Source organism: Sardina pilchardus, chromosome 14 (assembly GCF_963854185.1).
Source record: "Sardina pilchardus chromosome 14, fSarPil1.1, whole genome shotgun sequence".
In the NCBI taxonomy this organism is placed as follows: Eukaryota; Metazoa; Chordata; class Actinopteri; order Clupeiformes; family Clupeidae; genus Sardina; species Sardina pilchardus.
Genome location: NC_085007.1, coordinates 12,379,120 through 12,401,396, shown reverse-complemented (window position 1 = coordinate 12,401,396; position 22,277 = coordinate 12,379,120). Strand labels below are relative to the sequence as shown.

At 40.4% G+C, this 22,277-nt stretch overlaps 1 protein-coding gene across 1 annotated transcript; it reads right to left on the bottom strand.

Moving 5' to 3' along the window:
* Positions 1–3,518: 3,518 nt before the first annotated feature.
* Positions 3,519–19,146, bottom strand: LOC134100443 (myosin heavy chain, fast skeletal muscle-like). The gene is made up of 40 exons (XM_062553637.1): positions 19,126–19,146; positions 18,926–18,974; positions 18,020–18,235; positions 16,993–17,136; positions 16,756–16,912; positions 16,632–16,659; positions 16,385–16,502; positions 16,202–16,294; positions 15,797–15,860; positions 15,609–15,707; positions 15,421–15,524; positions 15,200–15,338; positions 13,667–13,785; positions 13,355–13,504; positions 13,107–13,277; positions 12,717–13,017; positions 12,534–12,604; positions 12,354–12,441; positions 12,145–12,262; positions 11,936–12,059; positions 11,700–11,836; positions 10,363–10,618; positions 10,006–10,248; positions 8,080–8,256; positions 7,866–8,011; positions 7,676–7,766; positions 7,198–7,587; positions 6,860–7,105; positions 6,575–6,771; positions 6,295–6,478; positions 6,029–6,194; positions 5,816–5,940; positions 5,404–5,712; positions 5,112–5,315; positions 4,899–5,024; positions 4,627–4,797; positions 4,418–4,522; positions 4,243–4,338; positions 3,740–3,871; positions 3,519–3,650 (listed from the first exon to the last, which is right to left on the bottom strand). Exons 3-40 carry the CDS (start codon positions 18,221–18,223, stop codon positions 3,630–3,632), a joined length of 5,814 nt encoding a protein of 1,937 aa, XP_062409621.1. The 5' UTR covers positions 18,224–18,235; positions 18,926–18,974; positions 19,126–19,146; the 3' UTR covers positions 3,519–3,629.
* Positions 19,147–22,277: the final 3,131 nt, after the last annotated feature.

The window sequence follows — 22,277 nt, the reverse complement described above, 5'->3', positions numbered from 1 at the left end:
GGGAGAACGACCACTCGCTGAATACTTCCGCATGGTACTGCAACTAGAGGGCGATCGCGAGCAAGTGGAGAATGACTGGAGGTTGAATGGAGTTTCTCCTAAAATCCACTTTTCTCTGGATATAATTTTTTGTGTAGAAATCGGAATATTGCATGTTAAAGGGGGGTCAAGGAAAATACCAGTGTTTCCCACACATAGACAAATTTGTGGCGGTGCGCCACAGATTCAGCACCGGCCGCCACATATTGCGTTTCGTTATTCTTTTATTTATTTATTTTGAAACGCTATTGAAAAACACGCAGCATTCGTAAAGCTGAATTTCCTTTCCCTGCGCTCCCTCTCTGTCACTCACGTGTCTGTCTCTCATATACACACACACACACACACACACACACACACACACACACGCACACACACAGCCACTCCCCTCCGTGCACACCGCGGCTGTCTGTCTCCATGAAAACCAACGAGATCATCCCTGGAAGCGTGGTCGGTGGTCGCAGCGTCGCACTGATGCACCTGACGCTGCTTGGGTAGAAGCATGAAGTTCTCCCGCAACTTTTGTAGACTATGCGTGCAACTTAATAACCAAACAGTAGAAGTAAACTCATTCTCCTTGGCCCGCTCTCGTGCGTGCTCAATGGACACCCGCCCTCCACATGCACATTTAATCCAAATAAAACATTCACAATCGTGAACGCATTGACGCACAGAAGACGGCTAGCTAAATTACTGTTATATTCGGTTAGCATCATTAGTAGGCTATGCTGCAGACGTTTGATTAAAACTCTTGCATTCAAGTTGACTGACCAACAATGTTTTTCAACTCAAAGACTTAAAAGGGCCTGTCCCAAGGAGAAAAAGTATTAGCTTACCTTGAAACGTAAACACATGTGGAGAAACTGAACAGTCCAACCAGTAGAGTATGATAAGCTTAGCCTGCTTTTTGAGGCTTCAACCAGACAGCTGAATTTAAGAAGTGGAGTTGTAATATGAATAGTAGGCTATAATCTGCATAAAGTTTGCTGTTATGAATATCAGAAATGTCAGTATAATGTAAATAATTACATAATGTGTGTGTGTTTCAAATAGACAAGCTTCACATCTTGGTAAAGCTTGCCCCCGTCAGACATGGGGCGACCACCACACATTGCCTTCTAATCTGTGGGAAACACTGAATACTCAAGGCTGAGTATTAGATTTTTTAAGTCCCTTAATTGCTCTAAAAAGCTTTTCAAACGTGTCAATGACGTCATTCATTAGCAGGGTGCTAGTGTGTTATGGGCAACAACGACCAAGCCTGTGAGAAACCAAAGGGCCATAAATAATTGTTCATTCAACTTTCGACCTGTAACCCATATTGAGCTTGCAGAAACTAAAATCCAATCTTCGATTTTTTAATGACAATCAGGTGAAACAGACCAATTTAGCCGTCTAGCCCCATAGACCCCCATTGTTTGATCACTTGCTCGTGATCGCCCCTAGTGGAACTGCAACAGGAACTGCAGGTACAATGCAGGTACAATGGAGTTAATAGCGAGTGGACCGGCTCTCCATAAATGGGCTCTGTCTACACTCTCTGAGTGCTTTTCTAGTTAAAAATGGTATTCCCAGAATTTGTTTGTACTTGGCAGCAGTCATTGTTTTGTCTACATTATTAATGGTGTGCCAATAACTCACCAAAACTTTAAAAGGCATAGGCTACTGAGTATCTAAACAGTTGGTTTAGAGAGGTTTTGCAATTTATTTTGGACAAAAAGAGGGTGTACTTTCTAAACATTTCAAGATGCAGTAAGAACATCAATACAGTGTATGCTCAAGGTAGGATAGTTTACCAAGATGATGGTTGTGCAGCAACTTTGACACAGGATAAAGGTACTGTATATCATGACCCCCTACATTGACCGTAGTGACCATATTAGGCCTATTCCTCCAAAAGAGGTTAGACACCAATAAGCCCATAATACGCCACCCCACAACCACCCCACAACTTTACTGAGTGCAAGCTTTCGGTCGTTAGACCCTTCATCAGGCATCTCACGACCGAAAGCTTGCACTCAGTAAAGTTTTTTTAAAAAAAGACTGGAAGTGTGCGGATTCTTCTTTGAAATTATACGTTTACTCTAAATCCTGCACCTCACACGGATGAACGGTGATTTTTTTTCCCCAAACACTGGCAGAATGCAAATGTCTATGTTTTTTTATTGATCTAGGCTTCCATGTACATTTGCTGCATAAAGAATGAATGACTTAATGAATTAATATTGTAATTTACATGCTGCTTCTTGACAGTGTCCAGGAAACAACAGCTGGATGAGGCCTTGCTGGAGATGGTGGTGATGGATGATGCCCAGCCGCTGAGCATTGTTGAAAATGCAGGGTTCAAGGCATTCGTCAATCTCTTGGATCCTACCTATGTTATCCCTGGGAGGAAAGCCTTAAAAGCTATGCTGCAGAGGAGGTACGAGACCACCAAGGAGGCTGCGGCTGAGTTCGTTAAGGCATCCGGTGAGCTTAACTGCTGATATGTGGACCTTCAACATGGATGCCTACGTGGCAGTAACCTACCATTACAATACTCCAGAATTGGATTTGCCGATTTTCGAAAATGAGGTACCGTTGCGATCCTTTTGACGATCTGCACCTGAGCAAGCCCACTCTTGCAGCTACTCGAAGATGAAATTCTAGTTCAATACTGCAAAGGTATTCTCTGCCTGGTTCCACCAGTTACCAACGATTGTTTAGATATTTATAGTGGGTGTGGGAATATATTTTACAAAATAAAATGTGGTGCATTTCTAAGCAGGTAAGAGGGATAACTATATCGTGTGGCGGAATAACATTAGACTCGGTGCAGTATAATATCCGACCTCACTCCAAAGTGAAACTGAAAGTGCAAAAGTGAGGATATTACTGCGCAACACAATATAGATATCCCTCTATATTCCTCTATATATTACCTGCTTAGAAATGCACCACGTTTTATTTTGTCTCACCATACTTGGTCAGGTGACTACTCGTGTAACTGTATTTTAATAGGGAAAACATGGAGGTGTTTGTTTGGTTGCGTCTAACTTCATCTCTGTTTGGATCCTAATGAAGGAACTGGGCTAGCTAATATGAAAAAAACGGTGAAGTGTTCCTTTAAAGGTTATGTGTACCAAAACTCTTTGCCCTATGTTTACATAAACATAATTGTCTAAGCTTTAGTTGGGAGCTTTTGGATGGAAATTTTCAGGTAAAGGTCCAACCAAAATATAACCAGTTCAGACCATGAGATAGATTACACTACATTTGGCACTGCATATATTTAACTGAGACCCTTTCAGGTTTCTATTTTTGAAAAAAAAAAGCATTGATAATTCATCCGGTGACATTTTTAGAGGCACAGGAGCAAGATTTATTTATTTTTTCGGTCACAATTGTAACCATAGGGATTGAACGGGTTCAATTGAAATAGGGAAGTCGAAACAAGTTACAAAAATAACCATAATATTCTGATTGTGATTCTGATTCTGATTAAATACAATACACTAATACATTCTGAAGAGATTTTTATTATGTAGGAATTGCAGAATGGCCATAGTATTCAGGATATTAATCCAACGGGTCAGAAGATTTCACATGATTTACTCTGCAGCCTCCTTGCCCTGAGAAAGAGAAATTGAGGCATGAAATGAAATTGAGTATGAAAATGTGATGGTTTATAATACATTGAAATATGGTAGATTAGATTTACCTTTCCAGAATCACGACTCTTTGCTCTCAACTTGTTGACCTGGGATTCAGCAATGTCAGCACGCTCCTCAGCCTCTTCTAGCTCGTGCTGAACCTTCCTGAACTTAGACAGGTGGGCGTTGGATTGCTCCTCCTAATAATGGGCAAATATGCTTGATGAGTGCAGACTGCAGAGGCATCTATTTTGAAGCATATAATATATTTGTTGTGTCTATGAAGATTCATTTACAGTAAAAGAACCGTATGAAGGATTTTGGCCAAAACTGGTACTGCAATCACTTTCAAATTACTGACCATTTACAGTAAGAACAAGTTACAAATTTAGTAGCATCCTTCCGGTTGCATTCCTTACAACAGATCATGGTGTTTGGATGAACACCAAAAAGTTGGGTATGTTTTATTCTTTTCAGTCCAGTGTTTTCAAATGTTTTTTTTTTTTTAGAATATCTATCTAGTATCAATATGAAAGATATTTGGCCATATTGGCAACAATAAACTACTTACAGCTTCCTCAGCCTGTCTCTTGTAGGCTTTGACCTTCAGCTGCAGCTTGTCAACTAGGTCTTGCAGTCTGTTGACATTTTTCTTGTCCTCCTCAGTCTGAAAAGAAAAACAATCTGTCAATCACTGTCCTCCTTGTGTTAAATGGTGTTCACTAGTGGTTAGAGAAGCATTGTACCTGGTAGGTGAGCTCCTTCACTCTCCTCTCGTATTTGCGTACTCCTTTGATAGCATCGACACCACGTCGCTGTTCATTCTCAACCTCATTCTCCAGCTCACGAACCTTTACGTGAGAAACATTTTCATTTCACACAGTCTTCATTTTACTCATTACGTTCTGAGCATTTTTCTTCTCACCCAAGTTTTTTTTACCACTCAGTCACTTACCCTGGACTCCAGTTTCTGAAGTTGTTTCTTGCCACCCTTCATGGCCAGATTCTCAGCCTCATCCAGGCGGTGCTGCAGATCCTTCACAGTGACCTCCAGGTTCTTCTTCATTCTCTCCAGATGAGAACTGGTGTCCTGCTCCTTCTTCAGCTCCTCCGCCATCATGGCAGCCTAAATAATGACACATTCTGTTTTAGATCTAGCTACATACAGTATAATATTTGGCTACATATCCTTTACAGTAGTTAAGTTCACAACAAAACATTGCTTACATCAGTGATGGCTTTCTTGGCCTTGTCCTCAGCATTTCTAGCCTCCTGGACAATATCATCAACCTCACCTTGGACCTGAACCAAGTCAGCTTCAAGCTTCTTCTTGGTGTTAATCAGACTTGTGTTCTAAAATTCACAAATCAGATCACGTCAGTTATAAACTGAATGGAGTACATTTTAAACGCATTCATTTTTTAACACCATTCTGTCTACCTGGGAGTGCAGGAGGCCAACACGCTCACTAGCATCAACCAGCTCCTGTTCAGCCACTTTGCGGCCTCTCTCTGTCTGCTCCAGGGCCACTCTGAGCTCCTCAATCTCAGCCACCATCAGGGTGTTCCTGCGCTCCACCATGGCAACCTGCTCCTTCATGTCTTCCTGTCCTCTGACAGCATCATCAAGGTGCAGTTGGGCATCCTATTGAAATGACACGAAAGAACAAAATATGTGTTATAGAATAGTTATGCTAGACAGAATCCATGTACTATTCTATTGCATAGCTGACCTTGAGTTGACTCTGGACATTTCTCAGTTGTTTCTGGGACTCAGAAGCCTGGCGGTTCGCATGACTTAGCTGAATTTCCATCTCATTGAGGTCTCCTTCCATCTTCTTTTTGATTCTCAGCGCATCATTTCTACTCCTGACCTCAGAGTCCAGAGTGCTCTGCATGGAGTCAGTAATCCTCTGGGCGTTCCTCTTGATCTGTTCCATCTCCTCATCCTTCTCTGCGAGCTTCCTGTCAACCTCACCCTTTATCTGGTTGAGTTCAAGTTGGACACGAAGAATCTTGGACTCCTCATGCTCAAGAGTTCCCTAAACAAGATAATGAGGACTTTCAAAATATATATATATAACATCAGAATTTCTGTATCTCATTGTGGGAAAAGCCTGTAGGAAAGCTTGTCTGAATTTCTACCTCAGCCTCTTCCAGGGCTGTTTGGATCTCAGACTTTTCAGTCTCAACAGTCTTCTTGGCCTTTTCCAACTCATGGATGCTCTTTCCAGTTTCTCCAAGCTGCTCAGTCAGGTCAGAGATCTCCTCTGCGAGAAACACAGTTATATTACAGTAAACATTTTATCTGTAAGTTTGAATGTATTTTTTGGTATGTATTAGGTTATTTTGACTCACGTTGCAAATTCTTGTTTTCCCTCTTCAGGGTCTCAAGGTGGTCTAGAGACTCCTCATAGGAGTTCTTCATCTTGAACAGCTCAGTGCTGAGAGAACGTGCCTCTTTCTGAGCACCCTCCAACTCTGCCTGACCCTCCTCGTACTTCTGCTTCCATTCTGCCAAGACCTTTTAGAAACAGTTTTTTTGTTGTTGTTGTGAAGCTTATACTGTACTTATTCCGATTTTACCTGCCTTACATGTCTGAATGATGTTTTGGAGGTATTACCTTGTCAAAGTTTCTTTGCTTCTTGTCAAGATTGGCAGCTAAGGCATTGGCTCTCTCCACATCAATCATGAGGTCCTCAACTTCACCCTGGAGTCTCTGCTTAGTCTTGTCTAGAGAGGCACATTTTGAGTTGACAGCCTCGATTTGCTCCTCAGCCTCCTGGAGACGCTGGGCAAGCTTTTTTCTGAAGGAAAAGGCATCATATTTAAGATGATATTTTAGAAGGTTTTAGTGGACAACATCCATATCCAAAATGCATTTTTGCATCTTTAGCACATACTTGGACTCTTCAAGCTCCTCAGTACGCTGGATGGCATCAGTCTCATACTTGGTCCTCCACTGAGCAACCTCGCTATTGGCCTTGGACATGCCACGTTGAAGCTCAGCCTTTGCTTCCTGCTCCTCCTCAAACTGCTCCCTTAGAAGGTCGCAGTCGTGACGAGCTGACTGAACAGCATGAGCCAGGGCATTCTTGGCCTGTTTATTTACAAGTAAGGATTTTTTATTAAAGCATTTCCATAAATGTGATTCTTGTAATGGATATAGCTAAGCACTGTATCAGTACCTTGACTTCCTCTTCATTCATTCTCTTGAGCTCCTCAACTTGCTGAGTGAATGCCTGCTTGCTTCTGGTCAGCTGAGACACAAGTGCATCTTTCTCCTCAACCTGGCGGGCAAGCTCACCATTTTCAGTCTGAAGTCTTGCTCTCTGAGCACTGAGATCATTGATCTGTCGGGCACCCTCATCACTCTTGGCCTTGATTTCACTGAGTTGGTCTTCAAGGGTTCGGCTCATCTTCTCCAGATTTGTCTGATAATATCCATTAGTAGTTAAAAGTTAATGAAATTATTGTGAGTTCATTTTTGTTTACAAGATAGTATAAGGGTAGACATCTCACCAACCTTAGATTTAGCAACAGCCTCCATATTGCTGGCGAGATCATCAATTTCCATTTTGTATTCACTCTTCTCCTTCTCAAGCTTCTGCTTCACACGCTGGAGATTGTCAATCTGCTCTCCCAGCTCAGCCACGCTGTCAGCCTGCTTCTTGCGGAGAGCTGCTGCAGTGGCTTCATGCTGCAGGGTGGACTCCTCAAGGTCACGTCGCAGCTTCTGAAACTCAGCCTCACGCTTCTTGTTCATCTCAACTTGAGCAGCAGTGGCACCACCTGCTTCCTCAAGCCTTTCACTAATCTCTTCAAGTTCCCTGGAGAGATCAGCTCTCTGTTTCTCAACCTTGGCACGAGCTGCGCGCTCAGACTCAATCTCTTCCTCCAGTTCCTCAATGCGGGCCTGTTAAAAAATATATATATGTTAATATGGTAGAACTTAAAAAAAAAAAAAAAAACTCAGAGTTTGAATTAGTGGAAAATAATTAAACCTGAAGCTCCTTGATCTTCTTCTGCAGCTGAGCACCAAGTGACTGTTCATCTTCAATTTTACTCAGAAGTTGACTTGTTTCAAAGTCCTTCCTGATTAAAAAATAAGGAAGGAATGGAAGAATAACTTCTGAAGTTGACTGCATGCATAAGAATTGAACAGTGATATTTCGTCATAGGTAATGCCTTTACTTCTTTATCTTCTCATCAGACTGCTGCTTGTCATTCTCCAGATCCATGATGGACTCCTGGGCCAGCTTCAGGTCACCCTCAAGCTTTCTCTTGGCTCTCTCAAGGTCCATACGGAGCTTCTTTTCTTGCTCCAGGGAGCCCTCAAGCTGCCAATTTGAAGTGTGGGGTGAGTATGTGGTAACTAATCAAAGTTCAAAGTAAGAAGTGTACTTACATCATCCACTTGCTGTTCAAGCTTAGTCTTGGATTTGGTCAGAGTATTGACTTTGTCTTCCTCTGCCTGAAGATCATCAAGAGTCTGCTGGTGGGCCTCTTGGAGGGCTTTCTTCTCCTTTGTCAGCTTAGCAATGGACTCATCCTGAGAGGCCATCTCTTCAGTTAGGTTCTTGACCTGCACATAGAAAGTTTGACATGAGTAAATAGTTTAACTAAGATACTTCGACAGACTACATTGATCGGCCCTTTATAATTCCCAGGGTTTCCCGCAGCGCTTTCCTGCTAAGGCGGCCGCCTTAACAACAGACGGCTGCCGCCTTAACTAGCGTCTTCAATACATAAATAAATAAATATATTATGTATAGTGATATTCGCCGTATTACTCTGTCATGTTTTCTCCCTGTCATTCCAAACCGTAGCCGCTAGTCTCCCTTCTCTGTAGAACGCATAAAAAAAACTTTTTCAAATCGAGTTGGCCTATGCGCACAGGCGACGCGCTCATTCAGCATGAGTATTTGATATCAGGTCAGGTGCCACTGCCACGCATATCTCAGAGTGACTGCGAACACAAATAGCCTAAACCTAGCTAGATTTGACGACTCTCACAGGAATGGTTCTCCGTTGAATCTACCAAATGTATGGGATGAACGGCATAACACTTTTGAGCGCTTTATCTTTTTTTTAATCACTCGTCTACTATGAATGCATAGCCCACTGCATCTTGTAATTTGTTGTGACAAACACTTGTGCCATCTAGCTAACAGCTAACAACAACTTGTGAAGGCTATTCATTCACGTGTTGTAAAATACTGAATTGTCTGAAGTTTACACAGGCTAGTTTAAACTTTAAACTGTAGCCTCTTGTCTCCCATGCCAGTTTCATTCATCCCCACCGGTCGGGACGCACGTTTCCGTTTTGAAGAAATAATTCGTGAATGTTTTTTGTTCAGAGCTGAACATGCCACTGTATTTGACAGATGACAGATTTGGTTGCTAGTGAAAAAATATTAGCGTTCAATGCGGTACGATCTCGCTAATTATGTTTTAAAAAGCATTAAAAACGTTCCGGCTCTCTTAGGCTATATGAGCAACAGGCACGCACAATATACAGCTTTAATCAAAGAATTGCAGCTTTAGGCTACTAAATCACAATTCACTAACTTTACCATACAGTCGCAATGTTACATTTTCATACAGTTTTGAAACTGTATGAAAATCTTTATTTCATGGTATATTCTAAAATATGCACCATTTCAAATATTCTTGGTTAATAGAATATTATAATATTGACTGGCTTTAAAATATATCCTATGGTGCTATGCTGAGCAGTGCAAAGGTTTTGAAAGATACAAAAGGCCCTGTATTGGAGTTGTAAACTTACACTTTTAAGGTATAATATTGTCTAAATTGTGTTAATGATGTTTAATTGGTTGCTGACACAATTAAATCTGATACAATGAATGTGAAATCCAGGTATATTGCTGTCATTAGTGTCAACATTTTCAACATTAATGAAATGCTGACAGCCTACTAATTTTTTACTTCAGCTGACCTCCTTGTCTTAAAGTAAATCAGAAAAGAAGTGATTTAGACAAGTGTGTGCTAGACTGCTCCTGTAGCCAACAATCCCCTCTCTACCCTTTGGGAATTGAACTGTTATATGATCCTTGGTGATGTAAATTATGAAAACCCCGTTTGACTCCTTTAAGACTCGGTCTCGACTCAGACTTGCTTCCTAAAAGACTCGGTCGTTGTCACTCGGTCTCGGCTGCAGTTAAACCAACGGTCTCGACCCCCCCCCCCCCCCCCCCCCATCGTAGGACAGTGGCGGCGATGCGGCGGGGACGCGACGGCGACACCCCCTTCCCCTGGACAGACACCACCTTAACTAACAAATTTTCTGGGGGAAACCCTGATTCCCAACCTTGTTCTCAGTGGCATGTTTCTCCTTCTCCACTTTGGCCAAGGTCAGCTCCAGATCATCAATGTCCTTCTTGAGCTCAGAGCACTCATCCTCCAGTTTCCTTTTCTTGGCAGTCAGCTCAGCATTGATTTCCTCTTCATCCTCCAGTCTCTCAGTTGTCTCTTTGAGCTTGGCCTCGAGTTGGATCTTGCTTTTGATAAGACCCTCACACCTTTCCTCAGCATCATTTAGACCCTCATTTCCCTATTGTAAATATAAGACGGAAACATGACATCTAATTTGTATTGAAAACAGAGTGCTGAGGGTGGGTAATGGTATGACTGTGAATTGAAATGGTACAATATACAGTATACTTACAGATGCCACTTGCAGCGCAAGGTCATTTCTCTCTTGCACCAAGGAAACCATTTTCTCCTCTAGCTCCTTCTTCTTGGCCAATGCCTTTGCATGCTCATCTTTGATTTTTTCATAGTTGTCCTTCAAGCTGGCCAGCTCCTTCTCAGTTTCAGCACTCTTCAGCAGAGGTTTGATCTTGTAGTACACCTTCATCCAAGGCCAAGTCTTGACATTCATGAATGACCGTACATTGTACTGGATGGTGTAGATGGCTTCCCTACACAAGAAGGGTGATAAAATGTATCCTTAAATATTCTATGTAGAATTATGATTAAATAAAATGTAGAAAGGTAGAAAGTAAGGATGTAACCATATCAGAATCTCACAATATCATAATACGGTAACAAATCAACGGCAAGGAAAGTTAAACTCTCACCAGAATGCAACCTTGTGTCTTTTTGTGAACATACTGTACCTGAGTCAAACTTTTGTTTAAGAAACATAATTATGACATAAGTGCCACTTTTAAGATTGACTGTATTTTCGTTTTTGGGTCCCATGAACTCGAGCATTGAGAACATTGTTTGTGTACACAAAGTTTACTAAAACGAAAGGTTTTAAACAACTTGGCAAGATGGCAGTGAGCAGAATAACCAGATGCTAAAGTGTAAGTTGTTTAACACCTTTCTTTTTAGTAATCTCTGTGTATACAAACAATTTTCTCAATGCTCGAGTTCATGTGTAGAGACCTTGGTAATACTTTGAGCAAAGATTGACGTTGTGTCGAGCCTTGTTAGTGTTAAAATAGCGATTTTGATGCAAGCATAGTAATGCCCCTAGCACTCCCATTCAAAAAGCCATTTGACCCCAAAACGAAAATACTGTACGGTATATTGTATCACCAACACCGCCGTCTACCATTTCCGCTGTGCTAGATACAGTATGTAGAAGCAGCCAGCGACCAGAGAGAAAATAATGGTAGGCACACATAGTAAAAGTGGCTCATCTCCACGGCACTTTAAACAAAATTAGTGCTATCGTCACTATCGTCATTTGCTCAGAAGACCTATCGTCCTATACGTCCCATTGTCCCATGTCGACGATGAAATCGAGACACTCTCTCCCATTCACTTCCTGTCACTCTCCACTGTCTCATTAAAGGCATAAAAAGCCCAAAATATATACTTTGAGAAAGTGTAATAGGATCTTATCAGACATATTTTAGACAAATACATTGTATTTACCAAATATTATTGCACTATCAATTTAGAGGAATACAGAGGTGGACTATACAAATAATTCTACTCCTACTACACCAGTCTTTGAGATTTTCAAGTTCTTTTGATATACAAATTCACCTCCTTTCCATCATCTTCACAAACTCTCTCCTCATAAGGTATGCTCGGCATAGAGCCTGAGTCATTGTGACAAGTGAAGCCAGTTTCTCATCTCGCAGCTCCTCAAGGGTACCTAGAAGACCAGCTTTGAAGAACACCTGAGGGATAGAGGAAAATATAAGCATCTATTCGACACTGAAAAAGCTGTGCTTTACTTTTTACCCAGTAGAAACAGATAATAGATCACATTTTTATACCTTTGTGTGTCCAAACTTGTATTGTGTGTGATCAACATCAATGGATCCCAAGAGCTTCTCAGCAGCCTTCTTGTTGTCAATAAACTGACCCTCAGGGATGACACTGGCATTCAGCACTTTGTATCTGGACATAATACATAAAAAAATAGTTTTCCTCTCAAAGTGCAGGATTGAATATGTGTAATATGTCAATAGCTTTCTCAGTTCACCTCTGCTTGAAGTCACCATAAAGGATTCTGCTTGGGAAACCCTTTCTGCAGATTCTGATACCCTCCAGCACACCATTGCACCTGAGCTGATGGATGACCAGGAAGTTCTGCATATAACCTGCATGTCAAAAATAGAGGTCATATTCTCAATTTAATATATGAATAACGCATATACAGTATGTCTTCATTGACTACCAAACACCCTTTACCTGGTTTCTTAATTTCATTTGGAATCAGACAACGCACAAAGTGAGGATGGGTGCTCCTTAAGTTGGTCATCAGTTTGCCCAAGTTTTCCTGTTGAGATAAGAATGCAATCATAACATTCCCTCAGCTCTCTTTCGGAAATGTTTTCTGTTTTTTCTATAGTTGTAATATACAGTACATACCCTGAATTGTGATGACACAGTCTGCATGGAGCCACCCTTCTTCTTCTTCTTACCACCACCGCCGCCAGCCTCTGTTGACATATTGTACAGAGTATGTATTATTGTAATTTGCAAAGTATATACAGAAAATCATAAAGGGGAGTTTTTTGCATTAGCCTCTAGACTGGTATAGATTTTTGTTACCTTCAACAACAGGTGGGTACAAGGTAGGCAGGAGTTTAACTCCCGACTTCTGGTACAGCTGAACAACAGAATCGTTCAGTGGATCCTTGTTTTTGTCCAGCCACCCAGCAACATTGTAGTCCACAGTGCCGGCATAGTGCACCAGAGAGAAGTGGGCCTCAGCCTTGCCTTTGGTAGGCTTTGGCTTCTCAAAGGCCTTAGTTTTGCCTAGATGCTGGTCATACAACTTGTTCTTGAAAGTGGTGTCAGAGGCCTTGGGGAACATGCACTCCTCTTCAAGGATGGCAAAAATTCCCATAGGCTGTTGGGAAAATGAGCTTAGTTGTAATGGTGGGTATTATAAAACAATAGAAATGTAGCCCTTGGCTTTTTTGACTAATTGCAATTGACCTTCTCGATGAGCTCAATGCAAGCAGCTAAGTCCATGCCGAAGTCAATGAACTCCCATTCAATGCCCTCTTTCTTGTACTCCTCTTGCTCCAGAACAAACATGTGGTGGTTGAAGAACTGTTGCAGTTTCTCATTGGTGAAGTTGATGCACAGCTGCTCCATGCTGTTGAACTGTGTCAGGAAAATTTAGTATATTATTTGCGAATGGAATTATTTATAAATAATGTTGGTGAAGGTTTTGTCCTCACATCAAAAATCTCAAAGCCAGCAATATCCAGCACACCAATGAAGAACTGCCTTGGCTGTTTAGTGTCCAACATCTGGTTGATACGGATGACCATCCACAAGAACATCCTCTCATAAATGGACTTGGACAAGGCTGAAACTGAGTTATGAACCTGAAACAGAATATTGAAGCAATGGTTACGCTCATATGTTCAGAGACCAAAAAGTCAAATGTTGATCATTTGCAGGTCATTTCAGTTTCACTACAAGCAATTATGTTCAGACACTGCCAAGTGGTTTGTGATCTTCAGTTAACTTAGTTAATAAAATAATACCTGTGGCACAGTCTGACCCTTAGTGACAAACTCATTTCCAACTTTCACTCTTGGGTAGCACAGAGCCTTCAGCATGTCAGCTGAGTTCAGACCCAGAAGGTAAGCGACTTTGTCAGCATCTGAAAAAGTGGAGCAGTGAAGCATTTTGGTCATTTGAAATGTATAGCGACAGATCTCACACTCCAAAGACATTTGGGACAGCATATGAAACAAGTCTATGCACCTCAGTCTCCTCTCCCTAAATTAAAACATTGTGTTAGATTAAAGGCTATATGTCTCAGAAAAACACAAAGGAATCTGATTGTCCATTGTTCAGTATTTATTTTCTTTGAATTAAGATGTATTCTTCATTAATCAAGAGAGAAATTCAGAATAGGAACATACATGAATATGCATATGTTGATAGGAACTAGATGTACTGCTATGCGGTACAAAATATGACCACTACTCAGTTGTGCACATGCTCTCCACAAAAATAAATGACGCTTGTGAACTTGTCTGTAACTCCTATTTGTGCAATGTATGCATATAATGTATCTCCTACTCTTGCAGCTCATGTATGTGTGTGTGCATGTCTGTTTCTGTGTGTGTGTGTGTGTGTGTGTGTGTGTGTGTGTGCGCATGGCCAATGGGTGTAGTCACTAAATGTACTCTTAAATTAATTGGCATACTCCCAGGATGTCAGGATAATCATGCACATGAAATGTGGTGCAGTTCATAATATTTCATCTGAAGTTAAGGGCGATTAAGGCAAAAAATATTGCATTTTAATGTTTTACCATGGGCGTGCAAATCACAAATGACAAATGGTTATAAGCCAAGTTGATGCAGGCTCTTGAGACCAACATGCCATACACATTTCGTCATCCTTGGTACCACAGTTCAGGTAGTGATTTAGGAAAAAGTCTACTGGGGATACATGCCACCAAGTTTCATGTGCCCTAGTGTTACGGTGTCCCGGGAATCGTTGACCAAAAATTCAGGAATGACGGAAATGAGGAAAAAAAAAAAACATTGACAATCCCTATACGACTGCTACCCTGGTGCCGGTCATAATAACATGGTAGTGACAATTTTGTACATGGTATAGCGTTAATGTTATTGCCAATCAAGTTCACTTTCTGAATCAGTCAGTGCCAGTCCGTGTCGTTTTTGATCATAATTTTCTCTAGATATCAGAGAATTGTTATGTAAGAGCAGGCTTCACTCAGTTTGTTATTCTTTCTTAGTCCAAGGGCAAAGGAATAAGTGATATCAAGGAAGAAAGAAGGCTGCAATTTGCATACAAAGTGTCTTTAATGCACATACTGTACGTGTTTCGGTTTAGCGCCCTCTTCAGTGTAGGCTACTCAAGAATGCTGAAGAAAGAGCTAAGTCTATACGTGTCTGCAATAAACACATGTTGTATGCAAAGTGTGGCCATTTTACTACTCAGTCACATTTATCTTTAATATTAAAAAATGACCTACAAAATTAAGACTACATTTTAGTTATTACTAGACCTTATTGATTCAGTAGAGTGTTGTAACCTACCCTCAGTGCCATCCGGCTCAGCCTGCTCCTCACGCTGCTTCTGCTTGAATTTCATGTTGCCATGATGGAGCACAGCACCAGTCAGCTTGTAAATGGTCATTTTCTCCTCATTACTGAAACCCAGGATGTCAATGGCATCCTATAATGACAAATGGAATGATTACGTAATGTATTGATAATTGAAAAGTTAATTTGAAGGGGAAAAACATGGAAGGACTTACATCTGTGGCATCCAGCTCCTCTTTGTCATCAATGCTGGCCACAGTGATCTGACCCTGACTGCACATTGGGAAGTCATAGGGGTTGGTTGTGATGAGGGACATTTCTGTAGGGGTAAAAATATTTTTTGTAAATTCAAAATTATTACATATATTTATTTGTTAACGTTAGTTGAAAATGTTAACCTTACCTATCAGCTCAGGCTTGTGGTTGGTCATCATCTGGTAGAAGATGTGGTAGCCTCTTTCATCAGGAAGCTGGAATGTCACTCTAGACTTCTCCAGCAGGTCTTTTTACACAGGGAAGGATGCATTTTCATTTGATACATTTCAGGCAATAATGAACATTTATTTAAATGCAAAGCTTAACTATACTTACAAGTCTCAATATCAGCACTAGCCAGTTTTCCAGTTGTGCCAAAGTGAATTCTGATGAATTTACCCTGTTTGAGATTACAATTTGACGTGTCATGTAAACATTTAGCTGATGCTGTTAGCCAAAGCAAGTTACATGTGAGGAAAAATATTGTATTCCGTATTCAAGTATTCAATTAATATTCAAATATTCAGTAATAGACTTAAACTTAAACTTTACTATTGCAAAAAGTAAAAAATGATAGTGTAAAGGTTTAAGTAGAAAACCAAAGGATGATTTTTCTAAAAGAAAAAATACTAATAGACATAAAATGAAGTACATGTTTTAGTTAAAAGAAAAGCCCTAAGAAGTTGATTCTATCTAAAAAACGACAAAACAGAGGTAAGCGATTTATGAGACTAAACTTACGAAACGTGAAGAGTTGTCATTCCTCACAGTCTTGGCATTACCATAAGCCTCCAGCAGTGGGTTGGCAGCAATAATCTGGTCTTCAAGAGAGCCCTGCAAGTCAAGACATATTGTTACTGATGTTCATGTCTGTATTGCTATGTGATAATTAGCCTATACATTTGATAAAGGGTCCTCCTATACCTTTATTTTTCCACTGCTGGCTGGTGGCTCTGACTTCTTCCCACCAGCCACTGCAATTGTTGCAAAGTACTGGATGACGCGCTTGGTGTTCACAGTCTTGCCAGCACCAGATTCTCCGCTGTATTAAACAGAAGATATTGCAAGTTTCTATACCACAATTGCAAAGTGTACAGAAGAGTATATAGGATAATGCAAAGTTCTAGCCCTTAATTAAACCTGTACAAAGCTGTAAGGGATACTCGCTTACGTGATCAGGACAGACTGATTCTCCCTGTCTGTGGGGCAAAATAGAGATTTATATGGTTTAATTTACATAAACTACTAAAATATTCAGTATTCAGCCAGTGTTGGCTTTAAAACAGAAAGCATACCTTGTTGCATGAACTGATAGGCATTGTCAGAGACAGAGAAGATGTGGGGTGGGGCTTCCACGCGCTTCTTGCCTCTGTAGGCATTCACCACTTCTTGATCGTATACTGGGAGCCACTTGTAGGGGTTCACAGTGACACAGAAAAGTCCAGAGTAGGTCTAGAATGAAGAAATAAAGAAGATAGGTTTCTAAGCTTTTCATTTTTTTCTCCTAATTTGGTCAAAAGTGTAATGCTTACGTAGATCATCCATGCTGCATAACGCTCTTTGAGGTTATACAGGACAGAGGCTTCATTGAGGTGGGTCATCATGGCCATGTCCTCAATTTTGTCGAACTTGGGAGGATTCATGGGGAAGACTTCATCTTCCTTCACTGTCTTTTCCTAAACCAATGTTGAACATAGTTTTTACAAAGAGATGTATTTCAAGAAACTTACATGAAAATGACATTCTGTTACCAGACTAATTTTAACAGCATCACCAGAGTAATTTTACAGTTTTTACCCAGTTGCTTGAACACTACAGACCCATGATTAGACTAAAGTAACACAACTTGAAGTGTTGTTGCCATATCTCAAAAACATGTACCTATACCTTAAACAAAAGTGCTGCGTTGCACTCTAGTTGCAATTCTGCAACACACTTACTCCTTTATGCGACACACTTGGTTCTGCAAACTACCCTCTATGACATACATAAGACACTTGACTTCGTTCAAAAATGAAATCTCAGAGTACCATTTGTTAAACACCATGTATCCAAAATACAAAACATCGGGTAATTGCAACCTCTCAAATACACACCTGAACGCACTTACTTGCAAAACTGAACACCAATCAGCCATCTACAAAAAGCCCTCAGTTTAGCCATTATTGTAAATGGTGGTGTGAGTGGTATATCCCAGTGTTGTGTCTTCGTTTACTTGTGTGTAGAGTTTAGGCACAAAGAGCAAAGTTTTGCGAAATGTATTCAAGCAAGGTGTTTTATATAAAGTAGACTAGTGTGTTCCTTCTGATCTGAAAGTGTAAGTGAAAGTGTGCAAGTTGTGTTTCATTTTGTCACCAGAGTTACATTTTGACAAAGGATTGTTAGGTTTTGATAGCAGAGTTTAGGTACTGATAGAGTTTCAATTTGACATTGATGTGAAAGGTATATTCCTAGTGTTGTGTTATGTTTACTTGTGTGTAGAGTTTTGGCACAGTGAGCCAAGTTTTGCAAAATGTGTTCAGACAACGGGCAAAAACTGTAACAGCCTTGCTAAAGTACCTCCTTGGTTTCAAGCACTAAAACAGTGGCTTTGCCACCGTCCTTCTTTTTAATTGTACCCTTGACGTACAACTCCTCCTTGTCAACCACATAGCAAGCACTCTTTGCATCAAAGGGCTTGGTTTGGGCCTCAATTCTCTCCTTCTCAGGCTTACGAAGGTAGATGGCAGCAGGGCCAAAGCAGGCCATTTCACCGTCCCCCATGGTTGCTGGTTACTGCATTAATCATAAACATGAAGAGCAGACAGTTTCAACATAAAATGCTTTACACAATCAGACATGTATGGACACAGTACTGCAAATAAAGCGGTTTGTTAGGGGACAAAACCAGAGTTGTCTGCCAGTTGTCTGCTCTATATGGAGCTTATATTACATACTGTAAGGCACTCAAACTGCAATTCATTAAAAAGTCAAATACAAAACAGTATTTTGATATCTAAATAATAATGGAACCAGTTTATTTACTGCCATGTTGACCTGAAAACTAATCTGAAACCATCCCCAATCATACTGCAATAACCAAATATACATACATTTCCAAAACACACCATACAAACTGAAGTGGTTTATGTGAGTATTAATTGACTCTAATGACGATGTAACTTCTACATTTTCCATTTCCCTGTTGAAGCTTTTTAGGCGGTAAGATATCATTGAATTATGGCAGAGGGTGGAGATGTTTAAATGCAAGCTTCCATTCAAGTTTCGTGAAGGCACTACTCATCACTAGTGACATTAGGTAATTCATGGTATAGGCATATTGGACACTCTCTGCAAAGATTGCATATGGCAAAACAAAAGACCTTGAAAGGAGCTACACCATAGCAATAATCAGTAAAAGTTGCTTGTTTTAATAGGTTAGCTGTTTGTATAAATCACATTTACAGTAAATTAGATGTACCTTACCTTTTCCTCCCAAAAGAAGAATTTCCACAGTTGTTATGAGTGTCTAAAACTGATATAAAAAAATAGTATTTAAGCACAGTATATCAATGTAGTAACATTAAGATTATTTGTTGGTTTAGATGAAGAGATGCAGTTTGCCAGGACTCATTTTCAAAACATGAGCCACTTCTTTTCTGTGTCAGTGTCTGTGGAAAACTTACTGTGCACTGGATCCCCCTAGCCTCTTCTGTAGCCCTCCCTCCCAGCAGGTCCTTATATTGACCTTTTCTGTCAACTAAGCAGAACTCTAAAAAGGCAAGATGTGTTTGATTGATGTGTTTTGATCTATTTAAACATCACCTCAGCCTCAATGTCACATAAAAGGGCAAAATAAGGGCCACAATTAAAATTAGATTTTTGGAGATGCTCATTAAAAGGGCAAAATTGATGGTTTATCTCAGTGTAAGGACCATAATTAAAATGTGATTTTTGGAGATGCTCTTTCTAATAAACATCTGATCTGATTTTTTATCTGAGTAGAACAAAAGTAAATGGTAGAGGCACATTGAGCAATGTTACCCATGATTGTGTTTTCACTATTAACATGGAATAGTTCAGATGGCATATACTTTGATGACAAATGCAGTTGCTACAGTATCATGTATCATATAGTGCAATGCCTATCCCATACATCCCATCTGTTTGTCTAAGCATGTCTGCTTTGATGGCCAAGGTCTTTCTTGTCTGTATTTAGATGTGTCGGGCAGCTGTGGAGTTTTCATTGGTTTGTCAATATCAGTTTACTAAATGTTTTTTTCCATTGATATGCTCCCTGAAATAATTTGTCTGTAATTAATATCTCCATCAAATGTGAATGTGCTGCATTTCATGGGCCTACCATGCATTCATAGCATGTATCACTAGTTGGCAGTGATGGAAATAGTACAGTTTAGGGCAATATTCCAATAGAGTACATCAGTTTTATTACTGGTGTTAAATGACAGAGCTCCTCTAAGCTCCCCGGATGCCTGGACATACTGCACTACCAAAAGTGCAAAATGGACAACACAGTTAAGAAATTAAATCTTAACATTAGGTATCACAAACTATCAGAAACAAAGATATTGTATGCATTCATTTTTTTAAACTTGTGACACTATTTAAATACTTGTGACCCTTTTCCAGGCTATCCATGTTGGCCTATTTGGGTGACTCTTCAAGTATTTCGCAACCAGCCTCCATCTCCATAGTGGAAACATCATGCTGTCATATTTATTATGAGACTGTGTATTATGTTCCATTCAGTTTGAAGGCACCACTGATCTTCCCAGTTTGTTCTATACTACCTCAGCTTACACTGCAAAAAAATCAAATCTAACCAAGTGTTATTACAGTTTTTGCCTGTTGCTTGAACACTATAGACCCATGCTTGACTAAAGTAACACAACTTGAAGCTTTTGTACCATACCTCAAACACATGTACCAATAACCTTAAACAAAAGTGCTGCTTTGCACTCTAGTTGCAATTCTACCACACACTTACGGTACTCCTTTATGCAACACACTTGGTCCTGCATACTTTCTATTTCATACATAAGACACTTTGTTTAAAAATGAAATTTCAGGGCATTATTCGGAAAACACATGTATCAAAAATACAAAACACATCGGGCAATGCAACCACTCAAATACACACTTGAAGGCACTTACTTGCAAAACTGAACACCAATCAGCCAGATACAAGAATACCTCACTTTGCAATGTGAATGGTATATTTCCCAGTGTTGTGTCATGTTGTACTTGTGTGTAGAGTTTTGGCACAAAGAGCAAAGTTTCGCAAAATGTATTCAAGCAAGGTGTTTTATAAAAAGTATACTAGTGTGTTCCTCCTGATCTGAAAGTGTATGCATATGATGCAAGTGTGTTTCATTTTGTCACCAGAGTTACATTTTGACAAAGGATTGTTAGGTTTTGAGTCTGACTGGAGACCCTCCGACACCACGGCACAGGAGACCAGAGGAGAGGAGAACAGACGAGAGGAGTGAGAGTGCTGAGCATTTTAAATACCTGAACTCTGCTCCCAACGCTGAAGCACTCACGGCTTTGCTAAACATGGCTGTCTGTCTGTGTGTCTCTGTCTGACTCTGTGTCTGTCTACACATCCATCTGTCTGTCTGCATGTATGTTTGTCTGTCTGTGTCTCTTTGTCTGTTGTTGACTATATCGGTCTGCTTGTCTGTCTGTCTGTCTGTTTGTCTCTGTGTCTGTCTACCCATCCATACATCTGTCTTCATACATGTCTGTTTGTCTGTGTTTGGCTATCAGCAGGTTTTTATGTTTTAGCGTTGTTTTTGTTACCATTAGGCCATTGATTAAATTTACATTGTTTTTATTCCATAGTTATTGTTATTATATAATTGATTGAATTACTTTATTGTTGAACTACTATTCTCCTATTTAGTCATTGTTTTATTTTCATTGGATTGCTTATATTGACACTATTGTTTAAGTAGCTCTTTAGTCAGCAGTATGATCAACTGCTAAATTTAACTAGATGTACCGCAAAGCGATACACAATATGACCGCCGCTCAGTCCTGCACATTCTCTCCGCAAATATCAATCACGCTTTTGTTTCCATCGCCTACTCCATCCCCTTCTGCAAGAATTATGTATGCAAATGAGTGTGTGCATGTGTGCGCTTGCTTTTGTGTATGAGTGCTTCTCTGTCTATGAGTGTGTGTGTGTGTGTGTGTGTGTCTGCTTGTGTGTGTGTTTTATGTGTCTCTATGTGTATATGTTCACTGTGTTCTCTGCCATCACTGTCACTCCAATATCAGATCACACACACACACACACACATGCGCGCGCGTGCGTGCACACACACACATAACACAGAACACACACAGACACACAGAGAGAGAGAAAGAAAGAGAACACACACAGAATCCACATACATGCACATACACAAATATACATACATGCAAACACACAGATGGGCACACAGTGCCCACCCTCCACCCCCCCCCCCCCCACACACACACACATACACACACACACAGGCTATAGTACATCATACACACACACTCACTTCTCAGCTCCGGTGGTCTCACACAGTGCATCTCAGAAAACGTACTCAAAGATGTGTGTGTGTGTGTACTGTGCATCTGTGTGTGTGTGAGTGTGTGTGTGTACTGTGCATCTGTGTGCGTGTGTGTGTGTAAGGGTGTATGTGTGCATGCATGTGGGCATATTTGTGCATGTGTTTGTGTAATTGTTTATGTACATGTGAGTATGTGCTAATGCGTGTGTGTGTAGGTATGTGTTCCTGCATGTTTGTATGTTTGTTGCACCCAGAGCAACCATTTTCTTTTA